The sequence below is a fragment of the Microtus ochrogaster genome, linkage group LG1 (assembly GCF_000317375.1).
Source record: "Microtus ochrogaster isolate Prairie Vole_2 linkage group LG1, MicOch1.0, whole genome shotgun sequence".
Taxonomy (NCBI): Eukaryota; Metazoa; Chordata; class Mammalia; order Rodentia; family Cricetidae; genus Microtus; species Microtus ochrogaster.
Window position 1 is genome coordinate 46,126,269 of NC_022027.1, and position 27,010 is coordinate 46,153,278.

Sequence of the window (27,010 nt, forward strand, 5' to 3'; positions counted from 1 at the left end):
TCATTAATGTCAAACTCTTTTGTAACTGAGACTGAAAGCGAGCCTCGCTGCTTTTGAGCCAGGGTCTCATGTAGCTCATGCCAGCTCAGACTTCCTGTGTAGCTGAGGATAGATAGCCTGGACCACTTCATCCTCCTGACTCTGCCTCCTTAGTGCTGGCATTTGATGTGTGTGCCACCACGCTCAGGTGAGCCTTGCTTTTGATCCTGGATGAAAAGGTCATTTGACAAAAAAAAAACTGATTTTCAAAAGAATTAACTCTGAGTTAGGAAATTTAAAAAATAGGTAATTTAAAAATATCTTATTATTTTTTTATTTTTGGTTTAACACTTAAATCCCCCAAATTTTCAGAAAGGAAAGGGGGTCCTGCATAGTGCCGATGATGCTCCGCTTTAGCAGAGTTGCCTGGGTCTCCACAAACCATGCCTCTGAGAGGAGTAGCTGTTTATTCAAAGAGTGGCCTGACTCCCTCGTTGTCACTGTTGTCATAGAGTAAAAGCACTTCCTTTTACCATGTAAAGAGGGAGGCGGTGCAGGAGAGGAAATCACAAGTGCCAGCATGGGATGCGAGGATGGCGAGCTAAGATGATCCTGTGCCTGCATCTCGGCAGCATCACCTGCATCCTACAGTGGTGCCCTGTAGCTTCTGTTTCTTTGTCTAGTTTTCTTTCTCGCAGCGGGACTGTGTGAACGTGGACATGCTTGCTTTGCAGGTGAACATCATTCCAATAATTGCAAAAGCAGACACCATTGCCAAGAACGAATTGCACAAATTCAAGAGCAAGATCATGAGTGAACTCGTCAGCAACGGAGTCCAGATTTATCAGTTCCCCACAGATGAGGAAACGGTGGCCGAGATTAATGCAACCATGAGTGTAAGTCATCAGTCAAGTGGGGGGCGGAGGGAGGCCGTCCAGAACGCGTGTGTAGTGGCAGCATCGAGGGGCTGGACAAACCTGCACTGAGGTCTTCAGTGGGACTCTAGCTCTGCTGTGGCTGCGAGTCATTAAACTAGCCAGTGCCTCAGTTTCCCCAGCTGTCAAGTAGGGAAGAGAGTCAGGATTGTTTTAGCTTTCTGTCCACCACTGATTTCTCCGGGGAGTCTTTGTGACACGAGCCTGGGACCTCATACAAAGCCTCTCAAAGGAAAGAGCCCTTGCTCTATCCGTGCTGCTGTCCGTGCTGGCAGAAATACGGCTGCCTGGCTCCCTTTGCCTCAGTGGTGCTTTCCCCTCTGAGCTGTTTCCCTGAATCTGCAGGTAAACGGGAAGGTAAGAGGATGCTGTCCGCCGCAGAGCGGTAGCTATCAGGGGATGAAGGTGTTAGCTCACTGGCCAGGTCTCCTCTAGCCCAGCTGGGCCAAGGCTGACTTCAAACTTTTGATCCTCCTGTCTCAGCCTCTTGAATGCTAGGGCATAAACCACCTTGACTGGATCAATTGCCTTTTTCCCCTCAACCATAATTTATTTACCTATTTTGGGGAGTTATAAGGGCTTTTGTTTTTAAATTAGCTTTTAGTGTACAGAAGTAATGGTTCTCAAAAGCATGTTATTGTACTTTGCTCATACTAACGCCTACTGTGGAGAGCCAAGGAAGCCCTGAGCAGTGTGTAAGGAGGTATTGAAGTCCTGATGGAATATGTATTGTTGGCTTGGGTGACAGTATCAAAGACCACGGAGGCTCAGGGGGGTAGCCAAGCCTTTCTCTAGTCTGAGTGTGAACATTGACAGTGTGAATAAGTGCAAGTGTATGCTAACAATTAACTAGTGTGTGCAAAGACTAGCAACTGCAGTGTCTTCCTGAGGTTCACTGCTCACTAGAGACCTCCTGCTGAGGCTGCCAGCCCTGCCCCTGTGCTGTACGTAATCAGCTGGATGGGGTTCTAGACGTGGTAGAGTAGTAGGTGCCATGCACGCTCCATTAGTGTACATAGCCTACCTGACCGCAACGTTTCTGTGTATGTGTCTGGGGTTGCCTCAGGACAAGCCATGCTGAACACCATACCAACTTCGTAGTTTTTTTTCCTTCCCTCAAAGTTCCCCTTTGCTTTCATGTGACACACACACACACACACACACACACACACACACACTTGTGTCTAGGGTACCGTACAAGAAGAAACATGAGATGTTTTGTTTCTTCCTTTCTCCTCCCTTACTACACACTCCTCTCCCTTTAAGCCCATCCCCCCCCATTTATAGGCCCCTCCCCCTCTTTGTGTCACATACGTGTATTAGTTGTTAAATCTAGACTTGGCAGTTGCTCCTGTCACCTTGAGTGGGCACTATTTCCTGGATTAATATGTTAGAATGTTATTTGGTAAGGTATAGACAGACTGTTTCCTGACTGCTCAGTCCCAAATAATACACAGAAACCATATTAATTGCATCAGTGTTCAGCCAATGACTCAGGCATATTTCTAGCTAGCTCTTACATTTTGAATGAACTCATTTCTATTAATCTGTGTATTGGCACGAAGCTGTGGCTTACTGGTAAGGATCCAGCATCTGTCTCCTTCAGCAGCTACATGGCGTCTCTCTTTCTCTGCCTTCTTTTCTCCTCTATCTCTGCTTGGAATCCCCGCCTCGCTCTGTGCTGCCCTGCCACAGGCCCAAGAAGCTTCTTTATTCATTAACCAGTAAAAGCAACACATATCCAGAAGGACTTCCCACACCAGCAAGCTCTCTTTTTCTTTACCTACAGGAACTACATTTTGATTTCAGATTTGGGATTTGAGAAAAAGAATGTGCTCTCCTTCCTACAGATTGATTAGGAAAAAAAATTAAAGATTTATTTTATTTTTAGCTGAGGGTGGTCGGCACATGCCTTTAATCCCAGCACTTAGGAGGCAGAGGTAGGCATATCTCTATAATTTTGAGGCCAGTCTGGTCTATATAGCAAGTTTCAGGCCAACCAAGGCTACATAATTAGACCCTGTCTCAAAACAAAACAATTATTTTTAATTATGTGGATGTGTGTATCTTTCTGTGAGTATTCAAGATGAATCTTCTGCTGGGAGCAGAACTCTGGTCCTCAGTAGGAGCACTGCACTCAGTTGTAACTGCTGAGCCGTCTCAGGCACCCTGGACCAGGAAACTCAGGTATCTTGTGCATCACACAGAAGCCATGTGTGCAGCCTGAGCTGTGGATGCTGCCTGATTCTGTGTGAAAGAAGATTCATCTTGGAAACCTACCCCTTTTCCACAGTAGACAGGGAGCCGTAAACAATTCTCAGAGCAGCCACTTCAGATCTCCTGACTCCTGTGTGCTAGTAGAAAGCAGTTTTCTCCCCCACTTGGCAGTGGGGGAGCCATAGCTACCAGATAACCCCGTGTGGAAGTTGGACACCGTTCCATCTCTGCTTGAGCTAAGCTCGGGTGCAAGGCTGGAGCCACTATTTAGCAAGTATATTTCTGACTTGACGTTTGTGTATTGACGAGCCATCTGAAATAGTTGTGGAGCTGAGGGCTCAGCTCAGTGGTCAGCTCACACCTAGCTCATGCAGGGCCTTGGGTTCCACCCCACCTCTGCAAAGCCAGGAAGTAGAACAACCATATTCCGTAGAAATACAATGTAAGCTAGGCGTAGTCCATTTATACCTCACCAGTGCAACGGTTCCACCGCAGGCCTTTGGAGTCCACTGTTTGCTTCTAACGACCCCGAGCCTCAGGTCAGAAGTTCACATCCATCAGAAACAATTGATCTGCATTTACCTGTCATGAAATTACAATCAAGAGGCCGATCATGCATTCGTCATTCCTAACATGCTTTTCAGTTTTTCAATATGAAGACAGTTACCCAAGATAATTTTTCTTTGCCTTCATAAAGCCCTTCTGTATCTCTTGTTAAAGATTTGGTTTGAGCTCAAAGCTAAATGAAATGTAAACTCCTACCAATCAATAAATTTAATATTTAATGGGAAGATATTTTGCATTGCTTTCATTTTTAAATTTAAACATGAATCAATTAAAAAGTAATTGAAATTTAAAAGTGATCATCTTGATCTCACAAGTCGTGTATATGTCAAAAGATTTACTTTTATTTTGTTTGTGTGTGGGAGTGTTTTGCATATGTACCACGTGCATGCAGTGCTCATGGAGACCAGAAGAGGGCATCAGATCTTCTGGAACTGGGAACTGAACCTAGGTTTTGTGGAGGAGCGACTAGTGCTCCTAACCACTAAGCAATCTTTCCAGTCCTCCACAAAAACATGTTTGAGTATCCTGTGGACACAGGTAACGCGTGGCAGCTGTGATAGATGACATGTAACTCAAGCTCAAGTTGATCCTCAAATCTAGTCTGTATTGGGCTGGAGAGAGTATATATACCTCATGAAGGACATTTGCCTAGCTACAGGGTCTGTAGGTCCATCCCTGTCCCCCGTCCCCGTCCTCCCCCCATTTCATGTGACCACCTTTTCTCTACATAAAGAGGCCCCTCTCTAGCAGGAAGAGTGATGGGGTCAGAGGCTATGATTGGAGCTGCCGAGGATAACCACTTGCCTCTTCTGTTGCCTGACAGGTCCATCTCCCCTTTGCTGTGGTTGGCAGCACTGAAGAAGTGAAGATTGGCAACAAGATGGCCAAGGCCAGGCAGTACCCTTGGGGTGTGGTGCAGGGTATGTCTTGTCGTGGGAAAGGGACTCTCATGTTAGTGCGTGTGATGGAGAAATGATGGCCACAGTCCTCTCCCTGTGTCGTCTAGGGAGGTGTCCGCCTGGTGCAGGTGGGAAGGAGTGGCGCCATTTAGCCACCGTGGGTCGGAGGAAGAAAGAAACGGTCTTCTGTCGGGTAGACAGGCTAAGCAGCAGCTGCAGGCCCTGAGCCTGAGGCAGCCCCTCAAGATGTCGGGCTGTGTGGGAAATTAATAAAAATTCCTAAGATACGAAAGAGTTCTTCCCAGGGAGTTTGAGCCAATGGCACCAGCAAAGCATCGGAAAGCTGGGAGAGAGCGCAAGCCTCCCAACAAGGGGCTCTTGTTTCTTCCTCGTCGCTGGGAAAGCTGTTTTCCAAGGAAATGTTATTTCAGCAAATGTTATTTCATATCGGGTGAGCGGGAATAGTGGTGGTATTTAAACACTGCCCTGCTGGGTTGGGGCAGCACGGCATGGTAGGTAGGAATCCCACTTTGGAGCCAAACGTTACCCCTGTTGGGCAATCAGCTGGCACCCCAGACCTCTGCCATAGTCTGCATGGCAGAATGGTCAGGAAGGTAAAGGAAAGATTTGGGGAGCCCCTCCTTCAGCACCCTCTTTACAACATCGTGGTTAGTGTTTCATTGGGAGTGGAGGGAGGGACCACCATGGCATCCTCCATGCCTCTGAGACCTCCGAGGGACAGTGACAACCCCTCTTGAGTGTCACTTCTGTTGTCAGTGACTTCGCTGTAATGGCCTTCCTCCCCTTTGCTGGTTTCCTGTAGTGGAGAATGAAAACCACTGTGATTTCGTGAAGCTGAGGGAGATGCTGATCCGCGTGAACATGGAGGACTTGCGAGAGCAGACACACACGCGCCACTATGAGTTGTACCGGCGCTGTAAACTTGAGGAAATGGGCTTCAAGGACACCGACCCTGACAGCAAGCCCTTCAGGTAGGAGTGCACACATCAGACAGGTGTCTTGGCTGTGCAGGGCGGTGTATTGGCGCACCCCGGAAAGGATTGTCAGGACTGAGGTTCTGCTACTACAGCGGCTTGGTAGGGAGGGGTTAACAGCACAAATCTTAGGGGGCTGTGGTACCCACTTATCTCTGCTCAGTGAAGTGGGTGTTTTTATTGCTGACACTCCGGAGGGGTTGTTACAAGTGCTCACGTTCAAAGCACTCACAATGTAAGCAACCTGCCTAAAGTTCCATAGTTAGGGAAAGGGGATTGTTTGAATCCTGGCTCCTGACCCCAACAACCAAAATTCTGTTTGTGGGGTGTAGTGACTGACCCATACCCCCACATTCGCCACATTCATTGTGCTGAACAGATTTAACTTCCTAAGGCCACTAGCTTTCAAATACTCTTTTTTTACAAAAAGAGTGTGTGCGCGCGCGCGTACGTGCGTGCCTACGTGTGTGTGTGTGTGTGTGTGTGTGTGTGTGTGTGTGTGCGCGTGCGCGCACGTGCGTGCTTGTGTGCGGTGCCACAGAGGCCAGAAAGCAGGGGGTGTCAGATCCTCTGGTGTTGGAATTACAGGTGAGCAACTTGATGTGGGTTCTGGGCACCAAACTCGGGTCCTCTGTAGGAGCAGCCAGTGGCTTAACCACTGAGCCCTCTCTCTAGCCCTCAAGTTCTCTTGATTTTTCACACTGGTGTTCAGTTCTGAAAGCGGGTAGGAAAGGGAAAAGCTTAGATAGCTTATGTATTTCCCACCTCACGGATGGATGGACAGGTGAAGTGTGAGAGGAAGAAGAGACGATTGGAGCTGGAGAGGTGCTCAGTGGTTTGATCCCAACACCCACATCAAGGCTCGTGGCCATCTGAAGCTTCAGTTCCAAGGGATTTGATACTCTCCTCTGGCTTCTTTGGGCACCAGGCACACGTGTGGTGCATACATAAATTCAGGCGAAACACCCCTACACATAAAAATAAATTTAAAAGCAAGCTAGGCTCAGCACCCTAGCAACTGCCCACCTTCTGATAGAGCTTGCCGTGGTGGAGAAAGATAGCTGGTTGGGTTGATTGTAAGCATGGCTCTGAGTCACTGTGGAAAGTGAGGCTCAAGGCCAGATCGCCACCTCCTGGTAGAGGAAGGAATCGTCCAGTCTGAGCCTGAGCAGTGTTCTTAAGGACGAGCCAACGTGAGGTTTTTCTGGGACCTGAGCCTCTTCTGGTAAAAGCTGCAGTGCCTTTGAGCGACTTGTTTTCCACCTCTTGTGGCCACCACGAGGACACGCTGTAAAATGGACGAGCCACAGAACTGATGGCTGGCCAAAGAACCCGAGCCTCCAGTGCTGAGTGAAATAGTCCCCAGTCGTCTGAACAGCCCCTTTGGTGGGAGGAGTTCTCTCTTGGAACCACTTTAGAGAAAGTTCAGTACTTTCTGGGCTAGCTCCCCACACAGTGAAACTGCACTCCCGTAAGCATGCCTGAGTTTGTAAGAACAAATGTAAATCTCACACAAAGGACTGGCTTCCAGCCGTTTGTCATGTAATCTGGTCCTGCAGGCGTGTGGACTGTCTTCAGCCAGGTAGGATGTGGTTCTGTGAAGGCGGGTATAGCAGGTCTCTCTATGGTTGCAATGGTTTTTTGTTTTTGTTGTTGTGCTTTTTTTGTTTGTTTGTTTGTTTGTTTGTTTTTACCAGAAACCAAGTTCATAAAGCCAAGCACATTTAAGGGTTAGTAAGTCTGATGGAAAATGGCTTTTGTATAGTGTATTTGTTTCCATGTTCAAAAGTGGAACAAAGAAACTTTGTAAAGTTGGATGCAGTGGCCAGGGCCAGACAGTGTGGAGGAACACTGCATCAGGGACCTGAGTTCAAGTCTTGGCTCTGCTGCTTCTCATGTCCTCAACCCATCTGGGCCAGATCAAGGAGCAAAGCGGACTTAGCAAGAGGACTTTCTTTACTGATTCAGTTATACAGACCAGAGTCTCATCACCGTATCCAGTTCTGCTTGTCTCATTGGGAAGCACCTTAGACTGTAATATAAATGAATGGGCATGTCTGCATTCCAGCCAGTAAAACCTTACCAGCAATGACAGGAAGTAGGGGCTAAATCTGTTTCCACGATCTACTAACACCTGGACTAGATCATGGCCTGGACTCCTTGCTGCGTAGGTTGTTAGGGGTAATTTGCCTCTCATTGTGTTAAAAAACCATTCTGCACACCTGTGTTCTTTTAAGTCCTGGAATTTGAGAAATTAGAGGGTCTGGGATACTACCTGTTCCTGCTAATGCAAGGAGAAGCCAGGTGGTCTGTCTGCCTTTCATCAAAAAGACCGGCCTTCCCATCAGGATGGCCAGGGCTGCCTTCCTACCTGTGCAGGCAAGCAGTCCGTCCGTCTGTCCACCTGCCTCCCCGCTCCCCCCTCCAGTCACCCCACTGACTCTGTTGCTGGTATTTTTATTAAGGCAGCTCCTACAAGCCCAGGAGGAGGCCCAGCAGGGCTGCAGGCTACACCATCTTCCAGGCTTCAGATTTTGCTGATGACACTGGAGTTATGGTCCCCACCTCCTTCCCCATTTGGTCCCATTTCTATAGGCCCTAAATTTCTTTTTTGGTGCTGAAATAGAAAAATGTTTATACCTATACATTATAACCAAGGCCCATATACATCATAACCAAGGCCCATATACATCATAACCAAGGCCCATATACATCATAACCAAGGCCCATATACATTATAACCCAGGCCCATATACATTATAACCAAGGCCCATATATATCATAACCAAGACCCATATACATCATAACCAAGACCCATATATATCATAACCAAGACCCATATACATTATAACCAAGACCCATATACATTATAACCAAGGCCCATATACATTATAACCAAGACCCATATACATTATAACCAAGGCCTGTAGCTGAAAAAACAAAGGTGAAAGTAATGAGGTGTGGCATTCCGAACCTAGCTGCACTCTTCATATGACTGTAACTGTCTACCTGTTGTGTTCCCACATCAGAGTACCTCCCCACTGGGTGTTCCTCTCACCACCCAAGTGGACAAGTGTGAATTCTGAGTGCTGCTAGAGGGCTCCTGGGAGTACCCATGGCCGCTGTCTAGTCTGCAGTAGTTATCCTCGGTGTGAATTCAGTCTGCCTTAAAGGTAGACACCACCTGCAGGTTCTGTTACTATCCAGCTGTCCTAGATAAACTGCTAAGGAGAGAAGGGAGTGCCATTTGCACAGGAACTCCTGTTTCTTTGTGGTACATGAGCTCTGCCATTTCACCCAGGATACTAGGTCCGCCATCTTGCAGAACTCTGTGGACCTGGCGGGGTAGCTGCAGGCCTTGGGCACTGCACTGTGCTTTTGGACATATTTGTCTCAGCATAAAGAGGAAGAAAGCCCATTTCGCTCGCACTTTAGTGTGTAAATGACACTGTGCACTGAAATGTATGATGGTGTCTCATGCCCCGTCTTGGTTTGTGGGTTTTTCGTAGTCTTCAGGAGACGTATGAAGCAAAAAGGAACGAGTTCCTGGGAGAGCTGCAGAAGAAGGAGGAGGAGATGAGGCAGATGTTTGTGATGAGAGTGAAGGAGAAAGAGGCGGAACTGAAGGAGGCTGAGAAAGAGGTGAGCTGCACGTCCTCCCGGAGCCTGAAGCCAGAGGCAGGCTTTCTCTCAGCACTTGTAATTAATGGCGCTTCACACTGGTGCATGGTGCCTTCTCCTTCCCCTTTATCTCAAGAGCAGCTTCCCCACCAGGCAAGGGGTGCCGGCCAGATATTCTCACACCTGCTAGCAGATGGCAAACTGAGAGCCATGAAGTTGAGTGATTTTTACAGTCGCCAAGGCTAAAGCCAGTTCTGAAGTCTCTACCCCGATCACGTGGTTTTTTTCAGCTCCTGAGTTCCTCAGTTTATAAGTCTTAAGATGTGAGATTTGGGGTTCAGCTAACTAAGCAGTAGAGGAGCTTTGCATTATTGGTCTTACCGCGCCCCAAGCTCCTGCCCACGGCTTCTATTCCAGCACATTCCCTGCTATGGCACCCTCCGACTCTACCTGGGTCCCCACCCAGGGAAACCTCACTGTTGATATGAAATTTTGCCACAGCTCTTCCCTGTGGCTCAGTAGTCTTTGAAGTAATGTTTGCATCTTGTTTTTGAAGACTAGTGAAGTGCAGAGATGACCCAGTGGGTGAGGGCGCTGTCTGCTCTCTCCTGCGGACAGGGCTTCGATCCCTAGCACCCACATGGTGGCTCACAACCGTCTGTGACTCTAGTTCCAGGGGATCTAAAGCTGTCTTCTCATCTCTGTAGGCACCAGGCATGCAAGTGGCATACAGACATAGATGCAGGCAAAACACACACACACACACCTGAAAATAAATAAATCTTTTTTGAGAAGCTAGTGAAGCTCAGAGGTCATTAAGTAGCTAAGTGCTTAAAATGGTTTTGCTGCGGAGAAAGGAAAACTGAGTGATGGGCTGAACTTGAGACTGGTAACCTATTGGTTTCGTTTCTGTTGTTTTTATTGTTTGGTTCTGAAGATGAAGACAGAGTCTCACACTTGTGTGGTACACCTTCTACCACTGGGCTCTGCCCCAGCCCGTGATTGTGATTTCTTTCCCTCAGGTGTTAAAACAGTTCTTATTTAAACAGTTAGTGTGTGTATAGCTAAAATATATACATGTGCATATGTATGAAAAGAGAAGGGGCAATAAATATGTATGAACACTGTGGAATCTCTAAATATTTTACATGCGTTCATAAAGGCCCCCAAACAAGAATCCACCTTTGTCATAAGAGTGCCTTTGTTATTAGAACTGTGGTTAATTTTTACCCTTTTCATGCTTTTTAAAAACAAAAACAAACAAACAAACAAACAAAAAACCCCTACATTATCTAAAATTGTGTGTGTGAGGGGGTGGGTCTGAAGACAACTTGAAGGAATTAGCTTTCTCCTGCCATGGAGGATCCAGAGATCAGGCTCAGGGCAGGCTTGGCAGCAAGCCTTTAGTCACTAAGTCACCTTACTGGTCATCCTTATGTTTTCACAAATAATGTACTTTATTTTTGAGTATAGTAGTGTATGCTGTTAGTCCCGGCACTCAGGAGGCAGAGGCAGACAAATCTCTGTGAGTTTGAGGCCAGCCTGGTCTCCATAGTAAGGTCCGTGATCACCAGGGCTACACAGAGAGACTTTGTCTCAAAATACGAAAAATAATAAGAAGAAATGAAACAAGTACCTTATTATCATAGAAAGTCTCGAAGAGGTGCTTAGCCCCAAGGAGCTCAAATGCCAGATGATGCTCAGGGCTCAGTGGCCTGTCTTGCTTCTCCAGAAGCCACCCAGCTTCTTCCTCTTGTCTTAGTCCCTCTTCTGCCTCTGTGAAGAGACGCCATGACCCCAGCAACTCTTATGTAAGAAAGCATTTCATTGGGCCTGGTGTGCAGTTTCAGAAATTTAGTCCATTATCATCAGAGTGGGAAGCCTGGCAGCATGCAGGCAGACGTGGTTCTGGTGACATAGCTGAGAGTTTGAGATCAGGGTCTGCAGGAAGAGAATGCTGCAAGGACTGGAAGCCCCCTCCGACATTCCTTCAACGAGGCCACACCTCCTAATCCCTTTCCAAGTAGTGCCACTCCCTAATGACTAAGCAGCCTATGGGGGTGCATTTTTATCCAAACCACCATAAAGTAAGTACAGCCATTGACGGCACTCTGATTTTACACACTGATTTTGCACGTACCCACACAGCCTGTACCACTCAGGTTTCTGTTCCTTTCGCCGAGCCCATTTTCCTTTCTCCCTCTCAGCTTCATGAGAAGTTTGACCTCCTGAAGCGGACACACCAAGAGGAGAAGAAAAAGGTGGAAGACAAGAAGAAGGAGCTCGAGGAGGAGGTGAGCAACTTCCAGAAGAAGAAGGCAGCGGCTCAGCTCCTGCAGTCCCAGGCCCAACAGTCTGGGGCCCAGCAAACCAAGAAGGACAAGGATAAGAAAAAGTAAGCAGGTGTCGCCCGCCTCCTGGGGACCGCTAACAATCTCTTCCTCTTGCATGTCCACCTCTCCTACTTACAGACTGGAAACCGGTCTGTGGCCAGAAAAATAAAAGCAAGTATTTTTCTCTACAGTGCAGGGAAGATGACAGAGGTTTTTAGAGGGTACAAGAGATTGATTAACTTATAAACGTCACTGTGGTGATCACGCAGTCAGGACTGGAGTAGCCTGTGCCTCTTGTAGCAGCTTCAGTGCCAACTCTAGGAGACTCAGAGAAGATGGGCGGGCTTCTCTTAGTGCCTCTGGAGGGCTTCTCATGACCCTTGGTAAAGGAGCATTCTAAAGCTCACGGTTGCTCACGTGGTTCCCTGCTCTGTTAAGACAGGATGGGGAACGGCTACTGGATGTTATTCCCAAGTGCAGCTAGTGGGCGCTGTTTATTTTTTGTTTTTTTTTTCTCCTAAATTCAACAAGCTGGACGACTATTTTATTGTGTAACTGAACCAAAATGCCTGCCCATTTAGCAGCCCTAGCAAGCCTCATGCCACTCCTGAATCCCACACAGGAGCAGTTTCAGCACTGTCTTGATTTCAAGTACCAAAGGTCCAGGTACTTGTGTGGTCACTTCCGATGGCACCCCAGAAGAGCTGTCAGATCAGCAAAGAGGTGCACTTCCTTAGACTTCTGTGATTTGAAGCTGTCCATTGAGTCGCCTTAAAGAGCAGAGGGGGTGGGTGGTGCTGTGACAGTAGCTGTGGGTTTGACAAGTAAGGTGCTACAGAAGGACCACTTTTCCACGGCCCCATTACCAGCCCTGGGATGCCACGCTCCTCTCGAGAACCTGCTGGGCTAGTGCGGCCATCCAGGCAACCCTGGAGCCCGCTTCGGGGTTCTCATTCTTCATCCTTAGATGCTAAGGTGCTGGGAGAAAACAGCGCAAAAGGTGGTGCTGGTGCGAGCAAAGTCTTCCTTCTTTGACTGAGTCTGCACAGTCCTGATCGAGAGGCAGGCAAACCAGCCCAGTTCTGTCGCCACCTAGTCCTGGCTCGTGCACAGCAGGCTTACCCCTGAGGATCTGTGGTGTGCCTGTAGCCCTTGCAGCACTCTGGTGACATATTGGAAGGCTAGTAAGTCATGCTCTGCACACATTGCGTTTGCAAGCTCTGAGGCAGTAAGAAATGTTCCAGCGAACAAAGGAGCGGGAAGCTGCACAAAGCAATAACAGGAGTAGTCCGTGTAGATAACGTATGGTTTTAATTGGGGTTGGTATAGATCCAACTCATCAAAGGGGTTCAGCAGCCCAAACTGTGGGCCAAATCAGAGAAACCCTGCCTTGATAATCTAGTTCAATACAACGCTTTGTTGCTGTGTGTTGGAAAAGCTTCTGATACTGATAGTGGCATCCTTACACAGTGAGTGGCATCCCCAGCTAGCAAGCCAGAGGCAAAGCCATTTGGTATTGAACCCTGATCCAAAGCCTTTATCTGAAATAAAAAAAAAAAAATACAGGTGTGCGGGGGAGGGAGGCTGCTCACTCAGATCTTAGGAAGCCCAAGGGTCTGCTTTCTTACCCTGAAGCATTAAAGGGGCGGAGGTACAAGTTCTAAACTAGAAATGTTTATTATAAAAGACCAGCAGTGTTAAAGAGGATATTTCATGTATCCTAGATGTGCCTTTTAGCAATAAAAATTCTAAAAACTGATGATTATCGTACCTCCATCTAGAAATGGACATTTTGGGCTCTGGACAATGCTGGCTTCTTTCCTTCCCGCCCTAGGCTTTACCAATGTATAATGCTTTTAAAGTTTATACGAAACCTGTGTTAAAATCTATTTTAGCTTTATTTATATATTCTCATTTATTATCAATGGTGTTAGACTCGGGTCACAATAACCACCAGGCTCAGTGCCTGGCAGTGGCATGTATTTTGTGTGTCACTTCCCATACTCCCGCTTGTATAATGAAGCAAAGGCTAGGTGGAGGCCTGAATTCAAAAATACCCCTGATAATTGTTGCTGACAGTGGAAGGCTTTGGCTAGAGAGGACCGCAGAGAGACAGTAACTGGGGCAACGAGAGCAGCGCTTTGAGCTGGAAGAGGAAGGTTCTTCCTCCTGGCCGTCCGTGCAGCCGGTGCAGTGTCACCCCGTTGCTCTTAGGAGCTGGCTGTGCTGAGCAGAAAGCTTCAGAAGGGTGCTGCTCCCCCATCTGCTGCGCACGCCCCCATCCTCTGTGTGCCCATTGCCAATCTTAATTCACTTTCTAATAATTTTAAACTCTTTAATTTTTTTTTCTATTCTAACAACACACTCCCTTTTTGAGCATAGGTAAGTAGGTGGCATGAGGGCATATAGCTTTTCCTAAGATTCCAAGGTAGAACTAACCCTGGCTCTGCCTTAGTGGGACCCCGCCTTCTGCCATCTCTGGCCACCAAGCCACTTTTCCTCATTCGGGGCTGCACTGCTGTGGTAGGACTGCCTGAGGGGACAGTGTCCCCCTTGCTCTCCTGAAAATGATCTACATGGTTGCCAGGAGGCCTTCGCTGGTTGAGATGCATCTGACCCCAGAGAAAACTGAGTCTTCATTTTATACTGGCATGCACCGACTGCGCTCTCCACAGCTGTCTCTGCACTTTTTTTTTTTTTTTAAATTGGTTTGGGTTTTTGCTAAGTAACAAAGTTGCATGTTTGGAGTTGCCTACAATTAGCCTTGCAGATCCCAGATTTGGTATTGCTTTGGTCTTAGGAGTGGGGGGAAAGCTCCTGGCCTTGCTGTAGTTTGGACCGGACCGTGTTCCTGTTCAGCTCTGCCCAGCTAGACCAGTAGCATGTCCTCTGTCCACTGTATTCCAGTTCACAAGCCTCCTTAGGCGTCTTCTCCCGGTCACCTGGCAGAGACGCCTATTGTCTGTTTATTCTCTGACTCCTCCCTCAGCCCAGAAGTGGAAGATGAAGTTTCTTTTTAGCCTAATGTGATCTCCACTCCTCACAGAGAGTGTTTTTGTGTTATTTGAGAAAACAAACCAAGCAGTTGGTCCTTGCACTGGACTGTGCCTTGGTTTCAGGAAGTCACCCCTGGATAGAAATTCCATGCAAAAGGGACGCGAGCACGTGCTCTCTATTCGGTATTCAAGGTTTGCTTTGCTTTTCCGGCAGAATAGCCTACTCGAGTTTTTTGCCTTTTAATTTCTGTCCGCCCCATAATCATTGCATGAGCATTCGCCACTGATGAATGCTGGTGCTGGCGCTCCTAATTTTCTTTTTGTTTAATTTGTTATCATCTCTAACTTTTTTGTTTTGTTTTTTTTAACTTGCAGTGCAAGCTTCACATAAAGCCGGGCGAGCCAAGGACGCTCCCGCATTCACCTGCTTTGGCAGTAATAGCGCATCTCTGTCGTCTGTGCCCTGTTTGATTTTGTGTTGCACCCTTCCCCACACACCAGTAACCCTTAGCTCATTTTGCTGAATGTTGTCGGGTGATAGAAAACCGTAGAACAAGGGGGTAACAGCAAATGCTCGTGCGGCTGGACTGGGTTTCTGGAAAGTCGATGATTTGCCTCGTATGCCTGTTCCAAGTGGCAGCAGGAAGCATGTCTGTCACTTGTATGTCACTTTGGACCAAGGAAAGTGGGGTAAAATACTACCTGTACGTTTGACGTGAGAGCTCACCGCCTCAGCAGCTGAACTAAAACCCTGAGTAGCCATGACAACAACTTGCATTTTCTTGATGATTCATCTCATGCTTGCGCAGCCCCTGAATTCATTGCTCTTCTTCACACTTGCTGCAAGCCCAGCGTGGGCTGGAAAGTAGGCAGAATGCTGAGTGGTATCATAGACAGCTTTCGGCTTGTCTGACTCTTTCATTGAATTGCTTGGTTATTTGGCGCGAGCTTGTGGTCTGCTCAGACCCTCTTAGGGATGGAGTCCCCATCTGAATGCCCATTCTAAAGCCTGGCCCAGCTACTGTGGACCGGTGTTAGGAACATGACTATGTTCAACTCCGCCAGGGAGCCCCCGATGCTTTCACAGGCCCAGATCCCAAAGAGCAGCTCATTAAGTATTGCTTAGCTAAGGAACCTTCCACTGAGGACACTGGGTCCCCACTTACAGTGAGGGGTATACCCCATCCCCTTCCCCAACCCTTCCCCACACACCTGCATTCGCTGTAAGCAGGCTGGCTACTTCTAATAGAAATTCTCACGAACTGCAATGAAAAAAAAACTGCCATAAAAACTTCAAATAGAAAGGATGCTATCCAATGCATTCCCCGTAGCACAAATCAGAAAGGATGTCCTCAGTTTAAGGCAGGATGGGACTGAGCCCAATGCACCATTACTCAGCGTAGAGGATGGTGAGGCTGTTGGTCAGCTTCAGCTTCAGTTTAGCTCCTTAATCGTGTTGAGACCCAGTTGTCTCTAAGGAATTTTCCACATTCGCCCCCTCACTGTGACTAGTTCTGCCTGCTCTGTCTCTTGGGGTCATAACTCACTCTGCCTCCCCCGGCAGCGCTAACTCATGTGCCAGGACACGCCCCGTCTGCCTGCTGTGTGAGGGGGAGAAGAGCGCATTCTCTCTCCTCTCCAGTCTTCTGCTTGGCTGCCCCATGCTAACATGATCCCCTGGCTTTTCCTGCTCCCCTGACGTTTCTCATGAACCCAGTCCTTCGCCTCCACATTTCTCCTCTGACATCAGCAGTTCATGCGAGTCGGGTAAAACACGCTGCATCTCACGCTGTGACACACACTGATAAAAAGAGAATTGTCCAGCCAGTCCCTGTCTGGTCCCAGCCAAGTTTTCATGTTCTTCCTTTCTTCCTTTCCCAGTCATATGAATGCGGTGGTCTTTCATAAGCTGATTTAGGCTTCTTTAGGCACAGTAAGGAAATTGGCTTCACTGGGGTGCAGACCAGGCTGGGACAGAAGCCACAGAGCAGCCACCACCGCCATCATCTTCACTGATTGAGGCGCCCCTAGGCAGACCCTGGCTTTGCGTCCATCTCTCTAGCTGGCTGTGGAGCAGCAGGCACTGATGGCATGCTCACTAACCGTGGCTGCATTTGCTTCTTCGCTGCGCACCACACAAGAGCTTGAGTATTCATGTTGTTTGCTTGCTCCAGCCACTGCTTGTGTGAGCCGTTTTTTGTGCCATGTAATAGAAAATAACCCTTTGCATTTGATTTCTCACATCCCTAAAAGCTTTTTAAGATAAGCTCAGCAAAAAAAAAAAAAAAAAAAAATTCGAAAACCATCCAGTTGACTTTTTGATGCCAAAATTATTGATTGGATTTCTTTCTCCTTTTTTTGGCATTTAATTTTTTCACAGTAAAATGAAACCTATGGAGAGTCAGGGAATAAAAAAACTAAGAGAATCCTAAGAAAGTTAAAAACAAAAACAAAACCATATTGCTTCTGAAACTGTTTCCTCCCACCGCGCCCAAGCCTCCCATAGTTTTGTTACTGCTGCTCTTTTTCTTTCCGTATCTGTGCCTTTCTTCACAGTAGTCCCTGGCTCTGCACGGAATAAACGATACTCTCAAATCTAGGTGGATATGCTTTCGCCTTTGCATGTAAGTACAGGACTAAGACTCGGAGATCTTTCTGTTCCAGATGAGGGAAAACCATTGGGACAGCTGAGGTTTTCTTTTGGAAGGGGTCCTGAAGGTTCAGTCTGAGTAATTTTTTTTTCCTTAAGTGAAAACATCTATATACCGGCCACATTTCTATTTTGCCCCACAGTTTTTGCTTCCTCTTGACCTCAGTGGAAGTAGGCAGGGTATTGGTTCTGCAGAGCATCATGTGGTCGGCCTTGGATTCTGACAATGGGAGAAGGGAACTCCTGCCAACCGCTGGATAAAAGTCCAGAAAACAATGTCTCTGCGGCCTTTCCATACCCTTACAGTTTGGACCTTAGCCTAATGGTCTCTTCTTTGTGCTAACTGCACAGTGGCCACTCGTTTTTATTTCTTTATTTTTTTTGTCAGACAGCTTTGGCTGACCTCTCCCTGAGCATCTTTTGCTCCTTTCTGAGCATCTGTGCTCCCTGTAACTCTCCCGTGCTGCAGGGTGTGACGGAATGGCCAGCAGGAGAATTCAGTGGCAGGTCAGGACTATTTTCCCGGCTTGGGCTCTGTATTAATTGGTCTCAAAGGGCATCTCTCAGCTAGGGGGACCATTCCACTTGATTTTGGGCACGGGTTTCTTGTTCTCCACTACTCACCAGCAACAGCTCTTGCCTCCTCTCCATCCTCTGCGCCTCTGATGGGTGGACTTGGCTGTCTCACTTTCCTGACACCCCCACACCTAAGTGTTCCACCGAGTCTGTGTTCAGCCCCTCCCCCAAACCATGCTGTCTCTGTGTGGTCCTACCGGAACTGTCCATTTGAATCCCTTGCCTTTGCCATTCACAAGGGTCTGGACTTGTCAGGTGTCCGGTTCCAAAAGTCCTAGTTCCGCTGACAGGACGCTTATTATGGAGTTGCTACCTGAATTATGACCTATAGAGTCTAGTTTGTATGTAGGTGTGAAGGGAATTTTTGAAAATAAATTGAAAATTAAGCTGTGAACAGCATTAGAACTTTTGTCTACTTCTTGATTTTAAAATATGCTGATATGCCTTAAACTGTAGTTGTAGAACTGTCGTTTTTGCTGTTTGAAGATAACCAGTGTTTTCTAAACTGTTGTGTATTCTTTCAGTGTTAATGCAGAATTGTCATGTATGTAAGCTGCATGTTAGACACGTGTCTTTTTTAAGAACTAAAATAATTGTATTGATGTGAAGCGTATCGTTCCTGCAAGTATGAAAGTGCTGGCTCAGCAGCCCGCTGAGTAACTCCAGTGTCTGTGAACGTGGTGTGCCGACAGGTGACCTATGCATTTATCACTAGTGCCAAGACTTAAAGCGGGGAAATATATTTTTACCCAACCGTTGTTCTGTGTGCCCGTTTGTGAGTTCTTTCCAGTCCCTGCCTGACATGCCTACGTACACACACGTGATTGTCACATCACATAAAGAGATGGGGATGGACTGTCTCCTGCTTCCTTGCCTTGTGTGGTGAACTTCAGTGCTGCTGTCTGGTTGGCCCCGCTTCTCCAAGACACTTGCCCTATGGCGTCTTCAACCCCATACTGGTCCTTCCTGTCCCTGCCTGTAGTGCATCCATGACTCACAGTGTCCAGCAGAGGCATCCTCCCCTCCCTTGGTCCGGTGTCCACACTGCCACCCACCCCTCCTCCCAGCCGTGCTTAGTGACACTGACCCTTCAATTGACACACTGCTACCCTCACCGCTGGTTGTAAAGAAGCACCTTTTTTTTTTTTTGGCTTTAAGAATCAATTTGAATCTGAACCTTTCTCTTTTCTCTCTGTAGCTTCTTCTTTATGTAGCCATCCCGTTGCCAAGCCCTACTCTCTCTTAATGGACAGCATTAGAAGAGCAGGAGCTGCCTGCTCATACAAGTTTGGGAAGAGTTACCTCATTTCCGCCATCGCCTCCTGTCCTTTAAAGTCTGGGTCAAATATTGCACCGCTGTTTGTATTTGTCAATGTCTGTTTACAAACCACCACCCTCAGTGGCTACCGAAGTGACTCCAACTACCAAAAATAGTGACAATAATATTCATTAAAAGAGTGAAATAGAGAACTTGGGCCCTGACTCGGCCTCGGGCTGGAATCCTCTTGCTTAGCTGCCACTTTCTTGAACTTCCTGATCTAAGACCTTATGGACCGAAGAGAGCATGTAGCCCACTTGAGGTGGTCAACACCTGTGGAACACTCTTAGCTCATGGTACCCCCATCTCTATCCCCTGGGCAGCTCTCACCAGCCTCTCAGGATCCTCAGCCATCAGCAGGTCACAAGAGCAGGACAACCCTTGCCTTCTGTTAGTTTTGTGGGTTGTTTCGGGTTGGGATTAAAAAAATATTATAAAGATTTGCTATTGCATGTGCAGAGGTGGCTGCAGTTTTTCCTCTGGAACATCCTATTGATACGGTGTTTTTACTTTTCAGCTGATCATCTGCCTCTTGAGAGAAAGAAGTGGGCATCTTCCTTTAAGTTCAGCAGCCGTTTTTATTTGACTCTGTTACCTGCACCCCTTATATAAACTGTCTGGAGAGGGAGTTCTGTTTGTTTTGGGGGAGGGGGATTCCAATTAGCCAGTCCTGCTTTATGTATGTTATTCAAACTTAGTTTTGGTAACAAAAATTATGCCAGTCTTAAGCTCACTTCAAGGGGAAGTACTGTTAATTTTAAGGTTCAACATTCTGCTTAATATGTTCTTACCTTAGATGCAATTTGAAAAATGCCCCTTTTTGTTACTAGAGTTTTGATCTACAAGTCTTAATTACATTTGAATTGTGCCAGTGTTGGGTAAATGACTTTTCTGCCTCTGAGGCTCAATTTATATTTAAAGATATCTTAAAATAACTTTTGGCCCGTCCCTGCTTTTCTGTTTGTTCTGAAGCCCTACTTGACCTCCTGTCCATGGTTTTGGTTGGGTTGTTTTGTTTTGTTTTGGAAATCACGAACACCAAATAATGTATATATCCCTTCACCCTTAATGTATATATAATGTCTATGTAACTTCATTGGTAACAAAGGTTCAATTCCTGTCTTTTCAGAGGGATTCACATGACTTTTCCCCTATACTAACTGCAAAAAGCCCGCCCACATCCAGAAACACTTGTGTCAGTTGAGTGAGCTTGTGATTTCCAGTGCAGACCTGTCTGTCAGGCTCAAGGCTAGGACACTCTTAGTCACCTCTCAGACAAAAGTCAAGGCCTATCTAGTGTCAAGAATGAAGTTACCTTCCAAATTCACTACTTGCTATAGCTTTGCTTGTTTTCATCTTAAAATATTTTCATCTCCTATAAAGGAGGTAGCTCATGGCACTAGTGTGAGTTACATTTGGTCAGAATCCTTTGGAGTGGTCCCCTCCGTAAGAAAGGTACAGTGCTTCTGTGGGTCACTCAAGACAGTAGTACTTTTTCTGATTGCTGGAAAGCAACTGGATGCGTTTGTTGGCAAGCAGCTTGCATTCCTAGAAAGTATTCCTAACCGTAAGTAAAGTCAGTTCCACTGGAGCTAGCAAGAGACCCAAATGTGCCTTCAAGGTGTACAGTGGCAGAACTTCAGTGCTGTGACTAGTAGAAGGGGAGTAGGTACCAACTTTGATGCCAGACTGTTGCTGTTAAACCTGAGGTCATGCTGAAACCACTAAGTATAATTTGCTTAATTCTTAACTTCTTTCAATCACTTCAATTTTATACTATCGTTTGTTTTGAAAAAGCATTCTGTTTCAAATCATAGTGTGAACAATGTTTAAAAATCAAGTCTGGAAGCAGAGTTCAGCCTGTGAAGACTGTCTAGTTTCCTGCTTTTTCCCTTCATTCATCCTCCTGGGGTCAGGGAGTTTGAAGCAGGCTAGCCTCTTCAGTGACCATGGTGACCCTGGTTGTGGAACTCCTTTTGACCTGTCTCCTAAGATAGACTGCCATTCATCTGGCATTTTGCTTCAGGTGGCTCCTAAACTGGTGGGTCCTCAGGTCCTCCTGTGAAATTATGCTGAGGACAATCACCAGCAATAATAAACATGCTAGCTTATCCTAATCTAGATTGTGGGAAAGAAAAACAGAACCGAGCTACTAGAACCTGTTTCTGATGGCAACAGCCTTTTTACTTTTCACTCAAGTTTCAAAAAATATTACTCAATTTCAAATATTTACTTATCTAGGTATATAATGTCTACATGTTTTGCTTGAGGCCAGCACAGTATATTATGAAGAATTATGTCCTGAATTAGTGTCTGCTGAGCTGGGGCGATTGCCCAAACATCCAGACATTTCAGCATCGATGACACCAATCATACAGAACTTTTTATAGTTTTTGTTCACCACTGAGACAGACTACGGGGCAATCACTTCTAGATGTTTAAGAAATACAACTGTGACCATATTTAATGACCTACCCAAAGCCTTCGGCTTTGCAGATACTATCTTTCTGCCATGGAGATCAACAGGGCACTGTGGCTCCTTCAAAGATCCTTGTGCTTCAGTGTTGCACCTAGTCCTTCATGTTGCTAGCTAGCAACTGTCGTACTCAGACGAGCGAAAGGAATCAATGTGTTCATTTGAGCCTAACTGCCCATTCCCTCCAGATCCAGCCTCACTGCAGAACATCACGAGAGATGCAGAAATTCCACATCAGCCTCATTGTTGCTGGTTCCTTTCAGTCCTCTGTGGAAACTAGCTGCCAAATGAGTGGAGCACAGGCTGTTACCATGAGCTTGACCCTTTCCCACAAAGCACAACTTAGTGTGTGAGAAGAATGGAGTAACATCCCATGAAAAGCTGGGCTCATCATGTTTTCTAAGATTCGGGGACAGCTCTTCTTCCTAGCTGTCCGTATCTACCCTTTCCCCCTCTGAATACTGCATTGTGTACCATGTGCCCAGCCCACACCAGGAGCTGAGAATGTGGCCACATGCTTACTTGTACTTATCCCTCAGTGTACCTCCTGGGCACAGCAAGTGTTTGGAGCAAACGAAAGGGATGCCTGCCGTATCTCTTGCTCGTCTATTAAGGACAAATCTTACTCTGAAAAGCAGCAGGCTCCATCCTCCCACAAGCACATCTCATGCTGTTTGCTAACACTGGTTTTCATTCTCGAGTGTCCTACTCTTAAACTGTTTCCACTAAACGAGCAGCAAGTTCGCTACACATAGTGTTCTTTTTCCTTCTTAGCTACATGTAACACAGTAAGTTTAAAACAGTTCTGGCATTTGATAGACTATGAAGGTTATACTGAGTCAAGAGTTGTTCTTTTTATTCTCAACCCTGAACTTCTACAGCAGGTAAGACATTCTTGGTTACCTCTTAATGCCTTTTTTTTTTTTTTCAAAGAAAGAGTGACAGAGCGGGCCCAAGCAGTTTATCTCTGTCCTGCATCTGCATCTTATACATCGGTGTATCCGAAACAAATCAATCAGGAATAGAAAACTTTAATTCCTTAATGACAACTGTCCTAAATGTATGAACTTCATCTCTTATGTCCCAATGATCGGTTAAATCCAACTCAAACCAAAAGCAGCAAGACCCTGGGATCTGGATGCCTTCACACCTTTTCTATTTATTTCTAATGTCCTTTGTGGAACTACACACAACTTACTCATCAGGGCACTTGATGTATACTAGTGGTTCTGCATTATTTGCTTGAGACTTGGTATGTAACCATTACCCGCCCCTTGCTAATTTCTTCAGTCTCGCAAGCCCACACCTATATATACCTTAAGCCATGTACAACTGCAACCACAAAGGTCAATGAGATGGCTCAGTAAGTATTCTGGCATACCCGAGCACTAGCTTGGGACCCCAGTGATGGAAGAAGAAAACCAACTGCTTCCAGTTGTCTTCTGACCTCTGTCCATACACAACCACACATATACACACCCTGAAAATGGACTAAATTGTAACCACAAAACATTAGGATGCATCAGGAGGGACTCAGTAACCAGGTGATTGATCATTTATCTGCCTACTAGTACCACAGTCAATCCAAACAATTCAACTTCTCACCAAGTTAAAAAGATGACTTACCCTTTTCCTGAGAGCACCATCTAGTGGGCAGAACTCAAATCATTATTTAATAATGGGCATAGACCTCATTAACATAGTTTAAAAGTTCAAGAACTTGGGAGCTTTCAGAAATAGCATTCCTATTAGAACTTCCTGTCAGATAAAAGGTGATGTGAGATACTTTAAAGTTAACATCATTCACCCCTCAATGTTTGTGATATGAAGATATTCACCTCAGGATGGTGAGAACATTGACAAAAAATCTTCCCTCTCCCCTTGAGAGCATGTTTGAGGAGCATGATAGCGTAAATCACATTTTCTCTTCAAGGGAGAGGCTATCACATTGCTTTGGACAGTGATGCTCAAGTACAGCTTGCCTTACTTCAGGATCTTGAGTGAAGCAGGCATGTCAAGGAGATACAGCAGCCACTGGGACAGTTCTTAAGCAGGCAAGCACTAAGGTGGGAACCTGTAAGTTCTCACCACCTTCCCTCAGCCAACCGTGGTGTGAGAGACACCAACAAGAAATGTATGTGACCTTCCATTTGGGGTACGGACACTGTCCCAGCTCCTCTTACTCTTGTAGAGAAAGCATTCTGCTCTCCACTGATAACCAACTTCTCATCCATCTTTTAGAGGACGCAGTCAATTGCATCTAGTTTCAGCCTGCAAACCCTGTTTTTTCTGGGGATTTCATGCATTGGTTAGCATGCCCATCCTTTGATAGCCTCCTTTCCGGAGGATTCAAGGGTGATGCACCTTTTAACCACCAGGAGGCAGTAGACAAACACAACAGATGAAGCTCAAGCTTCTAAACCTTGGTCGTTTGTAAAGCAATACCAAGAAGTAACCTGAGCAGTTTAAGGCAGACTATGCTCCAGGTAAAGCAACAAATGTTCTTAATACAGGAATATTCTTCATTGAAATGCTAGTTTGCTTTGGGTCTTAGGCTGAAGTTCTGAAGAGTGGGTTTTAAGGGATGGTTGAGGGCTCCAGATATTTACCAGATTTAGCTGAAAGGAGAACTTTCAACTATAACCACTGAACCAAACCAAGAGCTCACTTGTTTCAGTGTCCCATGGAAACAATACTCCAAACTCACTCTACTGGTTTTCAAGATGAGATCTCATTACTGCCTGGGAGCCCAGACTAAAGCAGTGTTCTTGTCTCCGCCTCTTTAGTAGGTAGGACCACAGTTGTATGCCTGCACTAGGCTACCATTAGCATTAAGAAACCTGAAGACCAAACAGCTAAAGTCCTACTGTCTCCCAGCTTTTGCACTTTGCAGCTTCTAGATTATAGATTAGCTATGTAGACTTTTAGACTCAAGTTTTATACCATCTGAGTGGGGGGGGGCGCTCCATTCATATCATAAACATTATGAACCTGGAGCTCCCATTAATTCAGAATCAAGAAAACTAAAAATCAGAATTTTCTAAAAATATCTGAGACTAATCCCTTACACACAAATCATTTTTTCACTTTCCCCCCTCTCCCAACTCCCATCCTTACACACATAATGCTTCCCCAATTGGATTTTTAATGTCATAATAAATGTGCAGTTAAGTCTTCCACAAGTTTCTAAAAAGATGTTAACCTGGAGACACTCTGGCTCTGCTAAACTTAAAATCAATGACCTAAAAATATTATCTATATGTAGGCTGGAGTCCGCCCTCATATACCATCCCATTAACCTGTTGTTAACTGTAAGGTTCACAGCCCACCAGCAAGAAAACACTAAAGGGCACACCCTGTGGTCAAAGATTGCTCTCAAGTTTTTTTTTTACTGCTTTCCTTGGTTGAAAATGAAGTGCCCAGGAAGTCAAAAACCTTACCTTCCCATAAATAAACAAAAGATCCTACAGAAACCAGTGTTAAGGACAACATTTTATTGCTACCAGAGGCTTTATCACCAGTCCATGGTTCAGACTACAGTGCCTTCTTCAGACTGCAAAGGGAGCTCAGGGTGCAGAAGTCACTCAGAAAAACAAGGGGAATAACTTCTTATCAAGAAAATCCTGACAGCTTAATATAAACTAGGGTACTGAATTCAATTATAAGTTAGACTCCAATCACGGCTGCCTCATAGCTAGGCAGTTGCTCCTACTCATTTTAAAAGAACGACAACAGATCAGTTACAAAAATCTAAGTATGTGTTACATACATGTTTCTTTGGTGAGCACCCAGATATATTAACTTTATAAGAAATTCTTTATACAAATGTCAAAAATGCTCAAAATGTCCTAATTACACACCATTTTTAAACTTTAAGAAAAGCAAAAAGGTAAAAAAAAAAAAGTCATCTTGTTTTTCAACTAAAATGAGACAAAGTAAGAGAACTTTTTCAGTTACCATTGATTCATGAGGATAGCTCAAAGTGCCCTTTTTGAACTAACCAACTTGAGCCATGGATTAACATGGATGCCACACAAAAATTTGCTTACTGAATTGCTTTAAAAAAAAAAGTGGGGCTACCTATTCAGTGGGAGTCAGAACACATACATCAAGCACAAAGATTATTAAGTATCCAACAGAGAGGCAAGAAAACACAAGAGAAAAACCGAGGACACTGGAAACAAGGTTTCTAGGATTGAATTTTGCAACTTTCCCCCTTAAACGTTGATTTTTATTTTAGTTTTTTGGATATGGGGCAAACTATTATTTTAACAAAGAAAAAAGTGGAACCGACATAGTGCAAAGAACTTTGCCTTTAAATATATTTTGGATCTTGAGTCTATAAATATATGCCTTTATATTAAATAATGTTGAATTGTAAGTAGCCACACAAAGGAACAAAAAGGGCACTTGTTTTTCTTTTCTCCTGGCTCACTTCACTCAGTCTGATAAAGCACATGCCCTTCTTTACAGCCTTTCCTGGTTTTTATTGTCAGCCCTAGTGTGCACCGGAAGGAACACCTGAAACTACATGACTGAAACAGGCTGCAAGGGTGGACAGGGAGAAGCATGCCCTTCTTGCCTTGATAGATCAGTGCCGCACACAGAGCCCACATTCTCTGAAGCGTTATCTTCATTGTAGAGCCGCTTGATGCCATCGTAGAAGTCATCCACTTCCATTTCCTCCACTTTGCGTTTAGCAGAGGTATGCTTGCACCCACTGGCAGCTGGGAGGTGATGGTAGAAGGCTGTTGTACCTCTGACTGGCACTTCTGGCTTGCTGTTGTCCTTGGAGAAACCTGGGCCTGAGACAGAGGAGGGATGTAATTTCAACGCTCCTCTGTCGCAGGACACCAGGGTGTGCTTGAGGGGACGGTAGACATAAACGGAATTTAGAGGCAGGGAAGACTGCAGAGCAGAAAGGTGATGTGCTGCTAGCTCCCGACAGTGGATCAACTGGGAGCTGTCCATCTGGACCAGGAAATAAACAAAACGATTATTAACGAACACAGTCCACTGTTGCCTTTACCAGCCACAGTTCCATCCTGTACCTTCTCTCCCTTGAGCTTTATTTTCTCTCTACCACATCTTCTACGTCACTCATTGATTCTTCCACCTACCAAGCATTCTTTGAAATATGCTTATATCCATGCTTCGAGCATAAATCTGCACCTGTGTGCTGGGCACTTACATCAACAGAAACTTTCTTTGTTCACTGCTCTATTAGCAATGGAAACCATTAAACTAAAGATGATGGGAAGTTTGCTTAGCAGAAAATGAGTATTTTTTAAACAATGTTTTTTTAAACATTTAATTGTGAGGATCAAGTTGTCCTTGTTGTGCCTATACATTTTTTTAAAATTTTTATTTATTTATTATGTATACAATATTCTGTCTGTGTGTATGCCTGCAGGCCAGAAGAGGGCACCAGACCTCATTACAGATGGT

At 45.7% G+C, this 27,010-nt stretch overlaps 2 protein-coding genes across 11 annotated transcripts in view; one reads left to right on the forward strand and one right to left on the reverse strand.

Moving 5' to 3' along the window:
* Sept11 (septin 11) overlaps positions 1-20,011 on the forward strand; it is a 122,117-nt gene extending 102,106 nt beyond the window's left edge. For 2 of the 10 annotated variants that reach the window (XM_005359510.2, XM_026785067.1), the window contains exons 5-10: positions 714-875; positions 4,522-4,618; positions 5,421-5,589; positions 9,102-9,234; positions 11,421-11,608; positions 17,099-18,529. In XM_005359510.2, coding sequence (XP_005359567.1) covers positions 714-875; positions 4,522-4,618; positions 5,421-5,589; positions 9,102-9,234; positions 11,421-11,608; positions 17,099-17,123 — 774 coding nt within the window. In that variant the 3' untranslated portion in view covers positions 17,124-18,529. Of the gene's footprint in view, positions 1-713; positions 876-4,521; positions 4,619-5,420; positions 5,590-9,101; positions 9,235-11,420; positions 11,609-14,917; positions 18,530-18,966 lie in introns of those variants that run through there. The other 8 variants (XM_005359511.3, XM_013350883.2, XM_005359513.3 and 5 more) reach the window with 8 other exon arrangements.
* A 5,026-nt stretch (positions 20,012-25,037) lies between these two features.
* LOC101991382 (cyclin-I) overlaps positions 25,038-27,010 on the reverse strand; it is a 19,449-nt gene continuing 17,476 nt past the window's right edge. The window contains exon 4 of the mRNA XM_026785030.1: positions 25,038-26,533. Within this exon, the coding sequence (XP_026640831.1) occupies positions 26,090-26,533 (444 nt within the window). The 3' untranslated portion in view covers positions 25,038-26,089. The remainder of the gene's footprint in view (positions 26,534-27,010) is intronic.